This window comes from Felis catus, chromosome A3, assembly GCF_018350175.1.
Source record: "Felis catus isolate Fca126 chromosome A3, F.catus_Fca126_mat1.0, whole genome shotgun sequence".
Classification (NCBI taxonomy): Eukaryota; Metazoa; Chordata; class Mammalia; order Carnivora; family Felidae; genus Felis; species Felis catus.
Window position 1 is genome coordinate 66,563,711 of NC_058370.1, and position 18,498 is coordinate 66,582,208.

Consider the following 18,498-nt stretch of genomic DNA (forward strand, 5'->3'; position numbering starts at 1 on the left):
TATCAAGTTTGTCTTCCCAGACTTCTTCCCCTCCCCCATCAAGTTGACCTCCCAGAGCCTCCTAAATGCACAGACATGATGTACCCTGGCTCTGTGCTCAGCAGGGTCCTGTCAAGGCTCAGGGGGAGTTCAAGCCACAGACAGAGTGAGGCCTGAGGGAGGGGAGGAGGTAGGGCTGGAGCTTACACAGAGCCTGGGCAGACAGCTCACAGGGGCATGTGACAGCTTCTTCCCGACTCTGGGAAACAAAGAGCCTCTAGTCTTATAATAGTGAGCATGAACCAGAAGGAGAGGCCCAGGGCCACGGCAGTGGTCCTCACCCTTCTGTGAATCATGAACCCCCTTTGAGATGCCAAGAAAAGCTGGGGACCCCTCTCAGAAGAATGTACCACACTCAGAAGTTAGCTTTAATATCTGGTGGTACTCCAGGAAGCCCCCAGTCTCAGGAGAAGGTGTCATGTTAGTCTGGGAGGTACGGGATCTTGAACCTCCTTATTGAGAAGAGCCAGGCTCAGAGATCAGAGAGGTCCACACGCAGTCTGGCACGTCCCAGGATCCAGGGAGTTGGTGTTCGGGCCTGGCTCCTTCACAGACCAGCAAGGTGGGCATGAGAATGGGCTTATAGGCAGGGAGTCGGGGTGATGCGGGAGTTCCTCGCACATGAGACCCCACAGTCCGGAGACACTGGGTTATACCCATCCCTGCATTTGGTGTAGCAGGAGATTGTTCTGGAAACACACTCTCCACTCCCCTCAGGAACCTGCACACCAGCTCAGTCTGCCTGGTTGGCCCAGGCAGCCCTCGACATTGGCCAGAGCTGGTCTCTGCCAAAGCCTAAGGTAGGAATCAAGGTTCTTGTACCTGCACTTGTGCCGAAGGTGAGGGCAGGCCAATATAAACACATCTGACACCTCAACCTGCAGGAAGAAACGATGAGGTCCATGACATGATTTAGGTCGCTCCTTCTCTTGGTCTCCTCAGCAGTCACATTGGCTGCGTTGCTAGGTAACCAGCATGACAAAAAAAAAAAAAAAGAAAAAGAAAAAAAAGCTGCCAACCGTGACTGTGGAGTCCTCAGATGGCTCCTTAAATAGCAGCATTTTGTGGTCTGTGTGTGGTGAACATGGACAGTCAGGGTTATAGAACCTTTATTTCAAGGTCAGGGAACACTTCAACCCTGCAGAGGCCAGCAGCCAGGGAAGGAGGCCAAGGAGAACCCGAGGCTTGCTGTGCTGTGTGGACAGGGGGCCGTGGCGGGGGGTGCTGGGAGTTGCATTCACAGGAGCTGTGCATCTCCTGGCAGCCCCTTCAGGCCCTTCACGACACCTCCCATCCTGCAGCCTAGGCCAGTCTCCCAGCCTGCCAGAACAGGTCGTCTGCTGACACCCTCCTGTGCTTGGTCTCACACCCTCGTGTGTCCTGTGTTTCCCAAGAGAGCAGGGGGGAATGGTAGCTTTTGTCTTCTGTCCCTGACCTTTGTGCAGGCACCTGATAGGCAAGAGTCATGACCTCTTCCGCCTTCCTGCAGTGACCCCACAACCCCAGCCCAGTACTGGGCCGGGAACTGGCCCTTGACTAGGACACCTGGAATTGGCCTAATAAGCCTGAGCCCAGAGCCTCAGTCTGTCATGTCTGGGCTGAGAAAGGAGGGGTAGCTAGAGAGAGGCTGGGGGTCTAGGGTGGACCCAGATATTGAGTTCCAGGTCTGTTTCTGCCAGTCTCACACTGAGCTGGGGACAAGTAAGCCTAACAGAGTCCCACTTCCTCAGTGATAACCTTCGGAGTTGCTGGGGAGGGTGAAAGCTAATTAATGGTGAGGAAGCTTGACTCGCAGCAGGGCTTAGCATGTGGGAATTGTAGTTACACACGCATGCCCCTGCCTGCCTGCCTACCTGGGGGTCACACAACCATGGGAGTGTGCACACTTGGGGTGGTGTCACTGCTGAGTTTCTTGGAAAAGTGTTGGATTCAGTCAGAAGCCCTGACTGTGTGTGTGTGTGTGTGTGTGTGTGTGTGTGTGTGTGTGTGTGCGCGCGCGCAGCAGGGAGACAGAGGCTTCTTCTGCCAAGGTAGTCACCACAGAGCAGAATAGGGCAGTGGTTACAAGCTTAGAGCCAGACTGTTCAAACCCCAGCTCAGCCACTTATGGGTACTGTGGCTTTGAACAAGCTACTTAACTTCTCTGCATTTCAGTTTCCTCACCTATAAATAGGGACATAGCATACTACCTCATAGAAGAGTTGTGAAAAATGAATGACTTAATATTTATAAAGCACTTAGCACAGAGTTCAGCAGACCTTCTATACAGGGTCAAATAGTAAATATTTTTGACTTTGCAGGCCAAGTAGTCTCTGTGGGAACTACTCCACTCTGTCATAAAAACAGCTGTAGGCAATACATACATGAATGGGTGTGGCTGAGTTCCAATAAAACTTTATTTCCAAGAGCAGACAGAGGGCCACATTTGGCCCTGATTTATAACAGTGCCCGGTACATAGTAAGATCTAAGTAAGTGTTAGCTGGTATTCTTCTTCTCATTATTGTGATTGGTCATATTGCTGCCTGGCTGCGGATGGTCTCTCCTCCTGGCCCTCCCTCCACACATGGCCATTCTCAGCAGGTCCATTCTGGCCCCATCTCTGTGGCCGAGTCCCTGGAGCTTTGTGGGGCCTCGGATTCCTGGCTGGAGGTTTTCTTTGGCTCTGCCAGCTAGACTTCTCTCCTCCTCCTCTGCCAGCGTTTATGCCTCGTCTCATCTCCCCACCACAGCCCTGCCTCCAGCTCCTGCAGGGCTTTGGTGTCATCCCGTCCCCTGTAAACCAAGGCTATTGAACTCAGAAGTTTGAGAGAGCCCCTTTTGGCCTCTAAAATTTCCATGGTTCATATTTGAGTTCCTTCCGAAGAGCTTCCACCTGCTGTTACCTTAGCTGTTGGCACACCACCTCTGGGCAAAGGTCACAGCCTCCATTCTCCAGATGAGGAACCTGAGGCCCAGGAGGGATTTGTCCACCAACATGACCTGTGCTCCTCTCACTGGGCCCTCTTCCTGGCTCTTGGGAGGAAAGGGGTACAGAGCAAGGACTGGCGGTTTGGGAGCTCCCCCCCGCCGTAGGCATGAGGCACCCAGTCTGTTGAGGCCCAGGGCTGTCAGTAATGGTGTCACCTGCCCTTTCTTCTGCAGTCAGCCTACGCCGTGTCTCTGCTGCGGGAGTGCATGAAGCTTCGGCCCTCGGACCCCACTGTGCCCCTGATGGCCGCCAAGGTCTGCATCGGGTCCCTGCATTGGGTGAGTGAGCCGTGGGGGTAGGGCCCAGATTCCGGCAGCTCCTGCGGGAGGGTGGTGGTGAGCATGAGATGGAGGCATGCAATCCTGCTGTGTGTATAAGGGGTGGGGGCGTGAGGGAAGCTGTGAGGCAGACAGGCCTGGAAGGGGAAATCTGAGAAAAGCAGCCTCCAGCTGCAGCAGCAGGTCCCCCAACTCAGGACGGTGTCAGCTTTGTGGTTCAGCCTTGAGCTGTGGTCTCCAGAGAGCCGAATGTAGAGTCAAAAGTAGAGGGCCTGCCACCTGCCCAGCAGGGCAGTAGTGGACAGGACTTGGAGCACCTGGGCCAACCATCGTTTGCATAGAGGCTGCACATTACTGCAGGGTGCAGTTCTGTGTGGGCAGGACTAGAGGGTGGCCTCCTCTGTCAGCCCCTCGTTCCTCTGGGCTCCAGACTACAGGTCCCTGCCCTGTGCTCAGCTGCCTGCCTGGGGCTCTGCTGGGGCTGTGGAACTGTCCGGTGAGCCCTCTCCCCAGAGGACGGGCTTTACTGCAGGCAGGCCCTGAGGCCCTCACGGAAGCAGGTGATAGGCGCTGGGCCTGTAGCACCCCCCGCCCCAACCCAGGCTCCTGTGGTGGCTGCTCTAAGTCTATGGGGTCCTGAGGCAGGGCCTCTGCATGGTGTCTCCTCTCACTAGGAGCTCACTTCCTAAGGGTCTCTCCTTCCTTAAGCCTGCATCAGCCTCCTGATGTCAGGGGCTGTCTTAGAACAAGTACATCTGCTCCTTCAGGTTGGCAGGAGCCCACTTCTCTCTGCAGGCAAGATAGCCCCAGTTCCTTCAACTGCCCTCCAGGCCCAGCAGCTCCTTAAAGGAAGCTGCTGCCATACACAGTCCTCCCCTGCCTGTTGTCTCAAGCCCACCCTCACCATGGTTGGGTGCCCAGCTTGTTCAGGGCAGCAGGGGCCAGGCTCCAGGGGTATATAGCAGATGCTTCAGAATTAGTGGCCTGTCTGGCTCCTGCTGCCGCACCCCCCCCCCCCCTTCCTTAGGTATCCAGCCCTGGAAAGGGAGACTCGTGTTCTAACCCTTCCCGCCAAGTCCCTCCGGGGACTAGAAACTGGCCCTGACCCTCCCCTGTGTCCCCACCTCACAGCCCTGGTGGGCCTTGTCCTGTCTGCCACAGAGAGGGCTGACCCCCAAGCATGAGGAGCAAGGAAGAAACAGCACCTTCCCCTCTGTCTCCAGAGTCTCAGATTTCTGTAGCTGAAGTGCCTGCATGACCCTGCATGGCCCCACTCGCTGTGAATGGTGGGGGGAGGGGGAAGCATGGCTTTCAGCCGGCCCCAGGCTTTAGAGGGTGGTTTTAGTGAGGGAGAAATTCGGCAGAAGGACCTATAACAGGCTCCAGGCATTGGAAGAGGCTGTGTGATGATGTGGGTAAAAGTTTTGTTGCCCAGCCCCTGGGTGGTCTTGAGTAAAGTACTAACCTTGCTGTGCCTCAGTTTCCTCATTCGTAAAATGGAAATAATTACAGTCTGTTCCTCATATGTGGCATAAATGACATAAAATATGTAGAAGGCTAGATGGGTCAAGGAGGTTCACAGAGGAGGTGGCCTTGGACTGTGGAGGGTCAGGCTACTGGTGGGTTCTTCCATCACTGCTTGCTTTCCCCACGCTATGATTAGCAGGGAAACTCCTTGCCCCCCAAATCCTTGCAGGGGGACTATTGGTGTCTTGCATCTTAGAAGTGGGGAGCTGTGGGGACATGGTTGGTTTGCGGGTGTCGGCAGAGAGGAGACACCCAGACTGAGCACCGCAACAGAGGGCTATGGTGTGAGCCGGGGGGTGCAGAGAAGGGGGGCTCACGGACCCCTCGCTCACACTCCTGCATGTTTCTGAGGCTCTTGAGAGGGGCCTCAAGTCCATCTCTGGGACAAAGCCCCAAATACCCGCCTCACTGAGCTGGGGCAGGGGAGGGCCTCTGTCCTCTCATAGGCCGCCAGCTCTGAGGTGGCTGTGGGTGTCCACCCAGCCAGCAGTCCCTTGCCAGGAAGCCTAAATTTAGGTCTTCCCACCGTGGAGGAGCTGTTTCCCTCAGCAGCATAATTACAGTCATTACATGCATTCAGATTACATGGTAATAAAATTAGGATCAAATCAGTCCAAATTGAAATCAGATGAGTTAGGAGCAAAGTCATCAATGACAACATAAATAGAAAAGCCCAAAAGGAAACTTAAACATGCAGACTTGTCATCAGAATCGGAGAGGAGGGTGAGCTGTTTAACCTCAGCTGCGAAGCATGCACGGCTTTGGGGGCTGGTTTGAGATGGGGTTTCAGTTGGGTCCAGACTAGAGCCAGGACATGCTGGAGGGCCAGGCCTCCTGGTGGCCGTCCCTAACCTGGAACCCTTGCACCTCCCTAAAGTCCCATTTATACCTGCCTTGGACACCTAGCACATTACATTGTAATCACCAGTGTTTCTTGAGGGCAGAAACTGTCTCTCTTCCTTCTTAAACCCCAGGTCAGAGTTAATGTCTGGTGCTTATTGGATAGATCCTACTTGCCGATGAGCCCAATCACTGGACAACCAATTCTGCCTTGTGTGGTACTTCTCTTCCCAATAGTCGGGAAGCTTCTTTCCTTACCACACTGCACCCCGCATCTCTGTCCCCAGCAAAGAACCCTGCATGTGGTTAGGTGTCCGCTAATATCTTATAGAATGACTCCCGCCCCAGCTGGCTGGGAGGGATGAGTGTGGAAAGTCTGCCTCTGATTCAGTGGTTCTCAGGTTCCCGAGTTGGCATGGGCAGAGAGCAGACCGTGGGTAGCTAAGGGCAGCCTGTTCTCCAAGGAGGCTGGGAGAGGGGTGGCCCAGCACTTTCTATTTGCAGGACCACAAACAGGAAGAACAGGTCTGACCTCGGTGGGCAGAGGGGTGCTAGTACTTGGGATGGAGCACAGTTTGTGAAAGGCATCTGATGCCACCTCTGTCTCTTGCCTTTGCAGCTCTTCTGGCTCACAACAGCCCCCAGCAGCCCCAGCCTTTGCCCAGCCAAGCCCCGTGAGCTGGGGACAGAAATCTAGGGGTGGACAACTTGGCCCAGGTTGCAGGAAAGGAGGCTGAAACTGGGACATTTGAAAAACGAGTTGTGCTGGGTTAAACCGGCCTCGGTGGCCATGTGCCCAGAGGTGGAGCACCTGCTGTCCCCACGTCCTGTCCTCATGCCCAGAGCGAGCATGGGACACCCTAGGCTAGGTCTGGGTCTGAGAGCCAGGTTGTCCTCGGGTAGTGGTGGGGGAAGGAGGGCACCAGGCAGAGGGACCTGCATGGCCACATGCTGGCTGACGTGGGGTTTGATGCAAGGTGACTGCTCCTGGGTCAGGTATGGGGTCAGGTGGGAGAGTACTGGCCCCGGGGCTTAGCCTGAGGCTCCCCTAGGTGGCGGGTGGGGGAGCATCCCAGGCTCTGACCCAGTAACTGCTGCTGCGTGTGGTAGCCTCCTGCCTTGCCATGGCCGATGTCTTGCTAAGGTCCCCAGCCAGTTTTGGGGCAAGAAGGAAAGAGATGTAAATATTTTTTAGTCTCTCTCCAAACATAATTACTTAAAATGTATTTAATTTAAAAAGGTGAAACTTCCCTAAGAGGACAGGAGCTGGGGGTGTGCATGTGTGCTGTGTTTCGCACACAAGACGGGGCGTTATGAAATGGAAAAGCAGACCATGCTCCTCTTTGGAAAGGTCTGTATGCTGTCTCTGGGCCTCTTCCCGAGGGGGCGGTATGAGGCCGTGCAAATAGTGCAGGCTTTGGAGACAGAGAGGATCGTGTTCAAATCCCTGCCTGCTCAGTAGCTGTGTGACTTTAGGGGAGTAATTTGCCCTCTCCATGTCTCATCCTGTACCATGGAAACTGTCACATCCACCCTTTACAGGTGGCTGTGAACACCAGAGCTGAGCAGTGTTGCTGCCTACCACGTTGCAAGTACCTGATGAATGGCAGCTATCCCTGTGACAGACCCTTCAAAACAGCAGGTTCTCAGAAAGCACATGCTTTTGTGTTTTTACCTCCATTTTTCAGATTCAGGGGTGGCCAGAGCCAGGAAGATGAGTGTTTAAGAGACAGGGAAGACAGAGTGCCAGCAATCCTGCCGCTAGCCTGTGGAAATACAGAAGTTTCGTCCTGTTCCTCCTGGGAAGGGAAAAGTGCATTTTCAGTGGAGCAGTTGACAACAGGCCCTGAGCCCCATGGGAAGGGACTGAGGAGAAACTGGAGAGGTTCAGAAAGGAACTTTCTCTGGTTCCCAGGAAGAGGAAGAGAATGAAATGCCAGGGGTACAACCTCTTTGGCCCCATGCGAGATGAATGAGGCAGCCCTTGAAGCAGAAGGCAGCCAAGCAAGAGCAAAGTGTGTAAGTCAGAAGCCTGTCTGTGTAGGGACCAAGTCAGGAAGACCAGAGAGCCGTTAGGAACTTGTGAAGTCATGGGAACACTTCCCTTACTTCCGGAAAGCCGAAGCAAAGGGTCCACACGTTAGAACCTTCATTGCCTCCTTTTCCCAAAGGGTCAGAGAGGAAGAGAGTGAAGACCCACAGAGGGCAGCTGTGAATCAGGTAGCTCAGAAAGATCCAGATGTAGGCTCAGGAGACCTGAGTTAGAAACTCCATTCTGTCACTAGCCAGGTGGCCTCGAACAGGTCCCCTAAGCTCCCTGTGCCCCAGAACCTTCAGCTGTGAGACACCTGTTCCATCAGGTGGCAGCGGTGCTATGATGCACCAGGTTGCACTAAACCTCTCTGGAATGGCAGGGGCGTGGAGGGGGTCTCTATGTGGGGTTCATGGCGAAGTTACACGACTGCCATAGGTAAAGGAGATATTTAAAAAGTAGTGTATCACTGGAAGGAGAACAGCTGAAAAGAACTTTAAAAACCTGTCACCCTGGAAGAGTGTGGTTGAGCAAGGAGGGCCCAGCACTGTAATCTGAGCTAATCTTGCAGAAACAGCAGCCCCAACTGCAGAGCCACCAGCTGCCAACTTTTGAGGCCACCATAGGAAGTGTCTGGAGACTGAAAAGGCCAAGTGAGGGAGTCCCAGGGAGAAAGCTGATGGGGGTGGCTGTAGATGGGCAGCTCAGTCAGCCCCTGGATTAGAGCTGTGGCTTTCCCGTCGGAAGCTGAGACCCGTTCGTGGGTTGTGAAATAGAACTTTCTTAAGAAAAAATTGAAATAGACTATCAGAGAATAAGATGGAAAATATCATTCTGAGTGTGTTACCCACAGCAGGGGTGAGTATTGTTACAAAGGGTAGGTTAGTGGGTGTAGGTCTGTGTGTTCTGGACTGTGGATAGAGGGTCAGAGGGTTTGACCAGCTGGCACAGTAGACTGCACAGGGCTGCGGAGACCCAGCTCGTCCTTCTGTATTGTCTCCTTTTCTGAGGCAGGAGATAAAAGGCAGGCAGTAGTACCTCCTTTGGATTCCAGGACAGTCTTTGATGCCGCTTCCTGATTTGTCAGAGAGGTCATGTACAAGGGGGCATGAGGACTTTATTCAGATGGCACTTGCCACATCTGTCAGGCTGATGCCTAAGAGAATTCTGGAAGATGCAACTAATTATAGATAGAAATTCACTAGCTAATGATAATAGTTTACATTTATTCAAGCACTGCTCCGAGCATTCACTGTGTCTTATCTCATTCAGTCCTCCCAGCAACTGCCTCACAGACAAACACTTGTCACACCATTTTATAGAAGAGGGAACTGAGGCACAGCAAAGTGAGGTGACTTACCCAAGGTCACACAGTTAGTAAGTAACCAAACCAGGATTTGAGTGTGAGAAGTCTGGTCCCAGGGCTTGTGTTCTCAGCTTTCAAGGCTGCCCTGCTATCCGTGTGGAGAGCTTATTCCTGAGTGTGGAACTGAGTGTGGACTTGGCTGGGCACTTAGTATTTCAGAACAAACATGACAAAGCCACTTTCTCAAGGGCTTTAGGATTGCCACTCATGTCTTAGATGAAGGGGAATGGTGCATTGTGTGTGTACATATTTGTTTATGTGTGTGTGTAGTGTGTATGTGTGTGTGTATATACTTGTGTATGTATATATGTATACTTATGTAAATATATAATATACATATTATATATTTATATACATATTTCTTGTTTTTAAAATATATTTAAAATACATATAAATCTTGGGTTTGTTTTGTTTTTGTTTTGTTTGCTGTGACAGCATTTTTTCCTTTCGCTGACCAGTTAGAGCTCCCATCTATATTAATACTGTATGTTAGCATGTTGTACGTTGACATATTTAAAACAGTTGATATTTTTTCCCCTTCATCATCACTGCAGTGACTCCTCATGCAAAAAGGCTGCTTTGTAATAGGTGGTAGGAACCAAAATAGTGTTGGGCATCTAGGGAAAATGGTATATTCAAGCTTTGTGAGTTTGATTTGAGACAAATGCTGACACAGTGCTTAAACTACATGGACAAACAAGGCTGGCAAGTACTGACTGAGGAAGGCTCCTGACCTGGGGGTCAGAGTGGACCACAAGTTGGACAAGTTAAGGATGTATGTTTTTAGTTTATTTATTTACTTTGAGAGAGAGTGTGCAAGTAGGAGAGGAGTGGAAAGAGAGAGGGAATGGGGGAGAGAGAGAGAGAGAGAGAGAGAGAGAGAGAGAGAGAATCCCAAGCAGGGTCCACACTGTCAGCGCAGAGCCTGATGTGTGGCTCGAACCCATGAACTGTGACCTGAGTAGAAGTTGGACACTTAACTGACTGAGCCACCCAGGTGCCCCTGTTTTCACTTTTTAAAACTAAAGTGTGGCGAGCTCTTCTAATCCAGAATATGATGTGTGTGAACTGGAGAGTAACTTCTCCCTGTTTGCCAGTAATTGTTGAGCCTTGTTCTCAGCACCTTCCCTACCTGGGAAGGAGGAGATAGAAGCCGGCATTTGCTGAGTAGAAGGACATGGTCATGGGAAGAGTGTATACACATGGATGTAATTGGTTTCTAGATTCTTTCTGTAACTGGTAATTGGTGGTTTATAAACAAGCTTGCTCCTGTTTGGATGGGGCATAATGATGCCTAAAGACTGTACGCGATGAGCCGTGTCAGCAATGGGATGTTAGGAAGGAGGAAAGGTGGAGTTTACTCACTTAACCCTTTTCTTGGTCCCTCCTGACCCCCATGCCCCCCGCCATGAGTCCTCCTTGGACAACCACAGCCACATGATTGTCCTTCTGTTGGAGCTCCAGTAGCCCCATGCCAGGATTACACAGGGAGCCTTAATTAAGAGCCACCCTGTTCACTTGCGGGGTTTCCTTGTGAACTCACCCAGGCATCCTGCCCCCTTATCACTGGGTTCCTCAGCTAGGCCCATCACAGAGCCTGCTGCTGCAGAAGCCTTGATGGAGGTTTGTGGGGAGGAGCAGTTGGACGTGGGGTCCAACTCCCCATTTTGCAGAAGAGGACCTTTGGGTCCTCATAGAAATTAAGTGATTTCCTCCAGGCCCCACAGCTGTCAGGTGCCAGGTGAGTATCAGAGTCTGTGTCTGGGAGCTCATCTTCCAGGGCTTTTCTCTCAACCTGGCTCTGACTTCAGGCCCCCAAGCCCACCCCCACCCCCACCCCCACCCCCCTGCCTCAGGTCCTGCTGGTCCAGGTGGTGCAAGGAAACAGATCTTAGGTGCTACAGGCTTGGCCCCCCTGGCCAGCTGAGATGGGCAGCAGGCAGCTGAGGAGTTTCCTGAGCTATGGCCTTTCCCCAACTGTGAATCCTAGGGCCTGATGGTGTCAGAGCTCAGGTCCCTGGACCCCCTACTCCTCTCAGTGACCAGCCCACCAACCTGGAGGTGGCCTGCTGTCCAGGCCAGCAGCTAGAGCACCAGCATGAGGGGGCTGGAGCACTGCCCTGGTCGGGGATGGTGGGCAGGCCACACAGGGATTCAGTCCCCCACCCGCCATCTCTGTCTGGGCTGTCAGCTCACATGTTCTACTTCCTTGTGTTTGGGTTCTGTTGTTTCCCTCCCTTCACAGTGGGTTCTCTGCTCCTTCAGCCCTTTCCCTGCACAGAATGTACCCCGACTGTGCTCAAAGGGCAGACTCCCCAACTAATCTCCCCTCTGCTGATGGCCTCTGTCTCGGGATCTCAACTCCACGTTCCAGGGAGGGAGGGTCCACCGTCGCCCCGGCTGTGGCCAGTGGTCAGGCCACAAGATGCACAGAGCTGACCCTCTCCTGCCAGGGTGGGGTGGCAGGGACAAGAACAGGGTAGAAGCAGCACTGGCACGAGTGTCAGAAGCCAACTTTTGAATCTTGCTCCCTGGTTGTCTGACTTTATGGACCTCTGCTGGGGGCGAGATGCCCCACACAGGGGGCCTTGACATCTGGATGGCAGCGGGGCTTGAGGTATGGTCCCTTCAGCCCCCTAGCTGTGGGGTGGCTCCCATCTTTGTTGTCAGGAACACTAAGACCAGTACACTGCCATGCCAGGCATGTGGGCAGATGCCATAGCTGGGCTGAGGAGGAGGGAGGGGGCCTCTTCAAGGCCTGTGGGCCATGAGTGGGCATGGCTGAGACCATCCCCCAGCTGTCCCCCGTCTCCCTGACTAGCCTGACCCCCGTGGGAGCCCCTCTTCGTGTCACGTGACACATGTGATGGTGTGTGTGCACGTGACCTGCGCCAGTTGGTTCCTTTCCAACCGGAACAGTTCTTCCTGCTCCCGGGACAAAAACAGCCTCAGGTCTTTTTCCCCTGAAAAGTTTGAGCTCCCTGTGTCAGGGAGCCAGCTCACAGACAGAGCCAGAGTGGCAGCCTGCCCACTCTGCAGGGTGGGCGGTGTCCCCAGGGCCCAGTCCCCGAGCCCTGCCTGCCCCCCACCCCCACCAGCCCTGGCTTCCCTCTCTCTGCCACACAGGGCAGAGACAGACAGAGGCTCCTACAGAGGCCAGATGATGAAAGGAGCTTTCACCAGCTGGCCTGGTCCTGGGTCCATGCTCTAGGCAGAGTCCTTTTGGGGGAGCTAGAATGTCTGGAGCGAGGGAAGCTTTCTCCTCTGACACTGATCACAGGTCCTTGGGTTGCAGGGAGGAGTTCCAGGGAGTCGCTGATGGAGGAAACAGCCTTGATTCTTCCACTCCGTGGTTGTGTGGTCTCAGACAAGCCACGTGGCCTCTGGTTGTGCTGCCCACACATGAGGGATTATAGTTCTGAGTGTCCCAGGCTGGTGACTGAGTCCAGGAAAGCCCTCCCACTGACCTTTGCCTGTCCTCTTTGCAGCTGGAGGAGGCAGAGCACTTTGCCACGATGGTGATCGACCTGAGGGAGGAAGCCGGGGAGTTCCTCTCCAAGGGCTACCTGGCACTGGGTCTCACCTACAGCCTGCAGGCCACTGACGGTGAGTGCCACAGCCTAGGGGCGTCCGCTTGGGGGGCTCAGACTTCCCAGCAGCCTCTCAGGCGTCTTGTCCTACCAGTGCCTACCCCCAACACATCTCCATTGAGTGCAGACACACACACACACACACACACACACACACACACACACACACACACACACCCCTCAGTCCAGTTTCCAGTCTTTTACCCAGACTTCACACTCTTACACATGCCCTCTTCATGGACCCAGTTCTCCCCACCCTCCCAGGCCCCAGCTCCTGGGCAGAGGAGCTCATACCTGCCTCTAGAACTCCTGTAGTGCTTGTAGTCTGTACTGTGCTGCCTGCCCGAACCCCATGGTGTCTTTCTTTTGTTTTGCTCTTGCCGTCAGCATTGCTGTGACCTTCTAGGGTCTTTTAACCCCCCCCCTTGACACGTGGCATACTGCTGGGTACACAGTTGGTGCTTAATAAATACTTGTGCTTGGCGGATGGATTCCACTCCGGCCACCCCAAACCTGGCATTCTATCCCCAACCCTGCCAGCTCAGCTGTGTGTCCCCCCCACCCCCCATCGATGAGGCAGCCACCTATTTCTGTGTCATTGCAGGAAGGGGAGTTATGGGGCCCCATGCAGACCAAACCTGGAAGAGTAATCTGACCAGGGCTGGGCTGGGGCCTGGATGACAATCATTTTAAAGCTTCCCAGGTAGTTCAGTCTGCAGCTAAGGCTTCAAACACCTGCCCTTAAAATGTAACACTTAAAATGTGTTAAAGTGGTGGGGCGCCTGGGTGGCTCAGTCAGTTGAGCGTCCGACTTCTGCTCAGGTCATGATCTCACGGTCTGTGGGTTCGAGCTCAGAGCCTGGAGCCTGCTTCCAATCCTGTGTCTCCCTCTCTCTCTGCCCCTCCCCCACTCTCACTTTGTCTCACTCTGTCTCTCAAAAATAAATAAATGTAAAAAAAATTTTGCCAAAAAAAAAAAAATGTATTAAAGTGGTTAAAAAAGAAGAAGCCTGTAAATAAGGAAGCCCGAGGAGGCATGTGGTGGTAACCTGTCTCTCAAGGCTCAGGTGGCCGTGGAAGGCCCTGGTGTGGCAAGAAACACACCGGGAAGCTGGGGCCAAGTGGACACCTCACACCTACCCCTGGTAACGAGGGCGGTGGGTGGCATCAGTCCGGAACCACTGGAGTGTGCAAGCACTGGCCAGATAGGGCCCTGGTGGGGCCTCTCCCTGCAGAGCCTGAGTGGCCTGGATGGGGCGGGGCTGGGTCGGCACCCCTTCAGCAGCCGCTCATGGCTCTGTCTCCGTCTTGTCTCCTGCAGCGACTCTGAAATCCAAGCAAGACGAATTGCACCGGAAAGCACTGCAGACACTGGAGAGGTGAGGAGGGCCCCGCCACGGCAGAGGCCCGAGGTAGCACATCCACCTGCTTTATCCCAGTGAGCCCTCTGGTGTAAACTGAATGGTTTCCATCCCCATTGTATTGACCAGGACACCCAGCTCGGTGGGCAGGTAGAGTGCCCCCAGGCTTGGCCCCTGCCCTTGGGAGCTTAGGCCTCTAAAATGGGAGTGATAGCCCATTGTTGTTGTGATAATTATGTGAGATAACTAGAGACCACCTTGTATTAGTAGCAGGGACACAGAATTGGTGTTTGCCTCCTCCCAGCCCAGTCTTCCACCAGAGGACTGTGAGAATCACTGCAACCCCCACCCCCACCTCCTTGCTCAGAGATATCCTGGCAGCCAAGGTGGGGTCCTGGAGGGAAGGAGGGGAGGGGATGCCAGAGAAGCCCCTCCCCTGTGGTGGGCCTCCCTAGGCCTCCTCCTTGCTAAGTCCCTGACTCCATCCCAGCCTTGGGTCCCTCCCAAGCATCCTTCTGGGTTCCTCTGGCCTGTTGCAGGGCTCTGCCCTCCCAGCCCTGTGTGTCCTACTCCTTCTGTGAACTGATGTGGAAACTGCTGGTTTGGGGCCTGCCCTAGACTCCTGTGCCATCTTTGTGGGAACATGTAGCACATCCAGCCCCTCTCTGGGGCAGGTTGTTCCTGAACCCAGCGAGTCAGAAGAGTCTCATCCCCACCAACCCCCTCTGAGCTGCCTGGGCTAGCTCTTCATTCCCAAGGCTTCTCTCCCAGAGAGGCCATTCCCAGGCCCTCCATGCACAGGAGTGTTCCCTTCTATCCTGTGATAGAGAGGTCAGGCTTCGGGCTCTGTACAAGGCCACCGCAGGGCCTCAGCCAGGCTAACAGTTGCCCAGAGTGAGAGGCAGTGCCCATCCCCCAGTCCTCCCCTCCCCAGATGGCCCCCCACCTCAGCAGAGCCAGCCCTCTTGCAGCCTGCTGCTGACGGGCTGCCAACACCATCTTCCCCTACCAGGCACCCTCTGAGAATCCTTGACATTTTGCCCTGCGGCACCCAACACAGGGCTGGCACACTGGAGGCGCACATCGCACACTGGGTGCTCAATCCTCACTGACTGACCTGTCGCTCCCTTTCCCTACACAGAGCCCAGCAGCTGGCGCCCGGTGACCCCCAGGTCATCCTCTATGTCTCCCTGCAGCTGGCCCTCGTCCGCCAGGTGGGTTGTCATATCTCCTGAGTCCCAGGTCCCCGAGGGCTGCGGGTCTGCTCCTGGCACCACTGCTGTTACTAGCCACGTGACCCTTTGCAAGTGACTTAACCTCTCTCAGTCTCTGTTTTTTTATCTGTTATCTGAGCATCTTCATACGCCACCTCAGAGGGACCTAGTAAGGATTGAGTCAGAAAATGTGGTAGAGCCCATGGGCACACAGGAAAGGATTAATTATTCTCTGTCCTCACACTCCCTTGAACAGTTCGGTCTCCTGAGAAGTTGATGAGTGACCACAGGAAGTATTTATGTCCTCACCTCCACTGGGCTTTCTCCACAGATCTAGGAGAGCAGAGTGACTGACACACAGGGCTGTTTCTGTGGACCCCAGAGCTTGTCCCTGGCCTTGTGGACAGTACCATTAGGCTCAGCCTCTAGGACCTGGTAGGGGGCCTCCTATCCCCTGGCCACCTTGGCCCCACTGGAGCTACCACCACTGCCCAACCCACCTTCTTTCCCAAGCTGAGCAGCTGAGCTGTTGGTGCTGTGAGGACACTGGTCCGTCCAGGGAGTAAGGCCAGGCAGTCATCCATCCAGTGGGTCACCTTTCATAAAAGGGCCAGGGCTCCCTGTTCTCCCAGGCCCTTGGGAACCTCTGCTTTTCATGTGCATGCCTCACATAGGCTGGGGCTCGGTGCACACCCCTGGCCTCCAAAGCAGGACCTCTTGGCCTTGACCCAGTGAGCTGGTCTCTGGACCGTTCGGGGACTGCAGACAGCCTTGGCGCCCACAGCACAGCTCTCTGTATCTGCACCAAGGGAACTGGGCTGGCCTCTAGACTGTTGGAGAGAAGCCAACAGAGCCTCCATCCTCTGGTGGTCAGGTGATGGCGGCCCTGGCAATCGTGGGTACTGCTGTGCCCCTCACTGAGCTGGGTGAGCCCTCCATCTGATGAGGAGGGTGCCCTTGGCCCTGTTTTATACTGCAGGAACTGGGACCCTGCCGAGCTTCAGCTGAGCCAGCACTGAAGCCAGGTTTCTGCTCCAGAGCCCATTCTGCCCCCATTAGACATGCCATGTGGCTCTAAGCATCCTGTGCCCTGACTCATTTAGAGCCTTATCTGCCAGCCTGCAGTTGGCCTCCTGGTCTGTGTCACCTCCTAGCCTCTGGTGTTGTGTTCAGGTGGTCCCGTGAGCTGATTCTCCTGGCTCTGGGGCCACCTGGGTGCTTCATGCTGCTGTCTGCTTGACCTTCCTCTCAAGCCCTGCAGCAGCCTGGCTTTTCCCCTCACTGCACCCTTACTCCCATCACTGGGACCCCCATGCCCATACCTTTGTCCCAGCGCCTGTGTGTACCCTGACTGGATTCGTCACTCATCTCTCCCGGTCTCCTGTCTCAGCCTTTTTCTCCCCGGTGGCCCTGGTCTCCTTCCCTCTCCCTTTTGCTGCTTCTCTCCCCTCCTCTTGCACCTGCCCACCACCCTCCTCAACTCACTCTCCTGCCTCCACCTCCAGGCTGCCACCACCTGTCCCAGCCCTTTTCCCCCCTGTGCCCCATGGTTCTAGACTCCAGTCTTGGTTGAGGCACTTGGTACCTCTCTGCCGCTCTCCCCAAGGAACATCACTCTGCTCTGGTTTTGCAAGGAACACGGTCAGAAATACCTGAGACCACTGTATTTTAGCCTTCTGTATAAACACCAATCAAGTTCATGATAAACCTTTGGTGATATCTTTTTAATATCTTTAATTATTCAGCCACCTCTGGTGAATGGTGTCTGTCTTCCCAGAGAGATGGCAGGGCTAGGCCAGTGAAGCCTGGCACCCATTTTCCTTGGGGACTCCAGACCTTGGGAGCCTCAGGGAATGGACTCTGGGCTAAACCTGGCCTGCCTGGGTCTCTGGAGCCCTCCAGCCCATCTTGCTCGGAGCACGTGTGGCTGCCTGAGCAGTGACAGCTGTGGATTTAGATACTCAGCCCAGGATAATGGGGTGCTCTGGAGAATCGCCAGGGAGGAGTAGCCTTACGGAGACACAGGCAAGCTGAACCAGTGACCACTTAGCTTCCTTCACTTCCCTTGAACTTTCCACAAAAGGGAGCTCCCATGGGAGGAGTCTGGGCCTGGCACTAGTGCTCACAGCAGGTGAGAGGCTGGGTGGACCCCTGGCTGGGGCCAGGTATACCCGGGACCATAGGCCCCTCAGGGAGCCTGGGAGGCCCACGTCTGAGGTTCGGTAAGGAGCAAGACTTTCTAGAAAAGAATCCCTAGCTTCCTGGGGGGATAGGGCCCTGACGTGGGTAGGGTTGCAAGAGCCGATGCAGCTGCCAGTCCCGAGGGTGTGAGAGAACACATCCCTCATGATGAGAAGGAAGAGGCTTACCTGCTTGGTCGCTGCCTGGGTTTTGGGGGCTTGAAGAGGGAAACGCACATTTTCACTCATGTCCAGGACGGTGCAGACGTTTTCTTACATCGTCTCACCCTCTCAGCCACTGTAATGGGCGTGAACATTATTCTTACTTTGATGGCTAAGAATTGCAGCTCAGAGAGGCTACCCAAAGGGTCCAGCTAGGAAGTGGCAGAGCTGGGACCCATGCCCCCAGCTCACCCCAGAGCCTAAGCTCTTGCCACTATGACCCTCCGAATGGGAAGAGGTATTTGTCTGCCAGCCTCCATCACCACATAAACTGTGCGGAGAAGAGGCCATCTCTCGGTCTGTAGCTCATGACCTGGGTAGCTTTCTTACAGCCCTGGCATCTGCCCAAACCCTTTGTGCCACATCATAATCCTGCTCCCCTTTAGGCCTGAGCAGCAGTGACTTCCCAGGCCTGACTTGGGACAGCAGACCCCTCTTGCCATGTCATTAGGGTATGTTTTCTCATCAGAGCATGAGCCCTCCCCACCCAGGGCCCAGGAGCTCACTTGAGTCCGCTATGCCCTTGTTGGCAGGTGCTGGCACCAAAGTCCTGGGGGAGGTTGGGCCTTGGAGAAGGTCACTAAACTGGCAGTTTTCTCTGGCAGATCTCCAGTGCCATGGAGCAGCTGCAGGAGGCCCTGAAAATGTGCAGGGATGATGCCAATGCCCTCCACCTGCTGGCACTCCTCTTCTCTGCCCAGAAACACTACCAGCATGCCCTGGATGTTATCAACATGGCCATCACAGAGTATCCAGAGAACTTCAAGTGAGTTCCCTATGGACACTACAGGGCTGGGGGCCACCTGCCATAGACACAGGTGCCCATGCACACCTCACCCTGCCACATAGCCAGCCAGCACATACTGATTAAGTGCCTACT

At 54.5% G+C, this 18,498-nt stretch overlaps 1 protein-coding gene across 4 annotated transcripts in view; it reads left to right on the forward strand.

Moving 5' to 3' along the window:
• TTC7A (tetratricopeptide repeat domain 7A) overlaps window positions 1–18,498 on the forward strand; it is a 120,009-nt gene that overhangs the window by 58,596 nt on the left and 42,915 nt on the right. For all 4 annotated transcript variants that reach the window (XM_003983963.6, XM_019827149.3, XM_045054177.1 and 1 more), the window contains 5 exons: window positions 3,182–3,286; window positions 12,540–12,657; window positions 13,963–14,020; window positions 15,144–15,216; window positions 18,224–18,384. In XM_003983963.6, coding sequence (XP_003984012.3) covers window positions 3,182–3,286; window positions 12,540–12,657; window positions 13,963–14,020; window positions 15,144–15,216; window positions 18,224–18,384 — 515 coding nt within the window. The remainder of the gene's footprint in view (window positions 1–3,181; window positions 3,287–12,539; window positions 12,658–13,962; window positions 14,021–15,143; window positions 15,217–18,223; window positions 18,385–18,498) is intronic.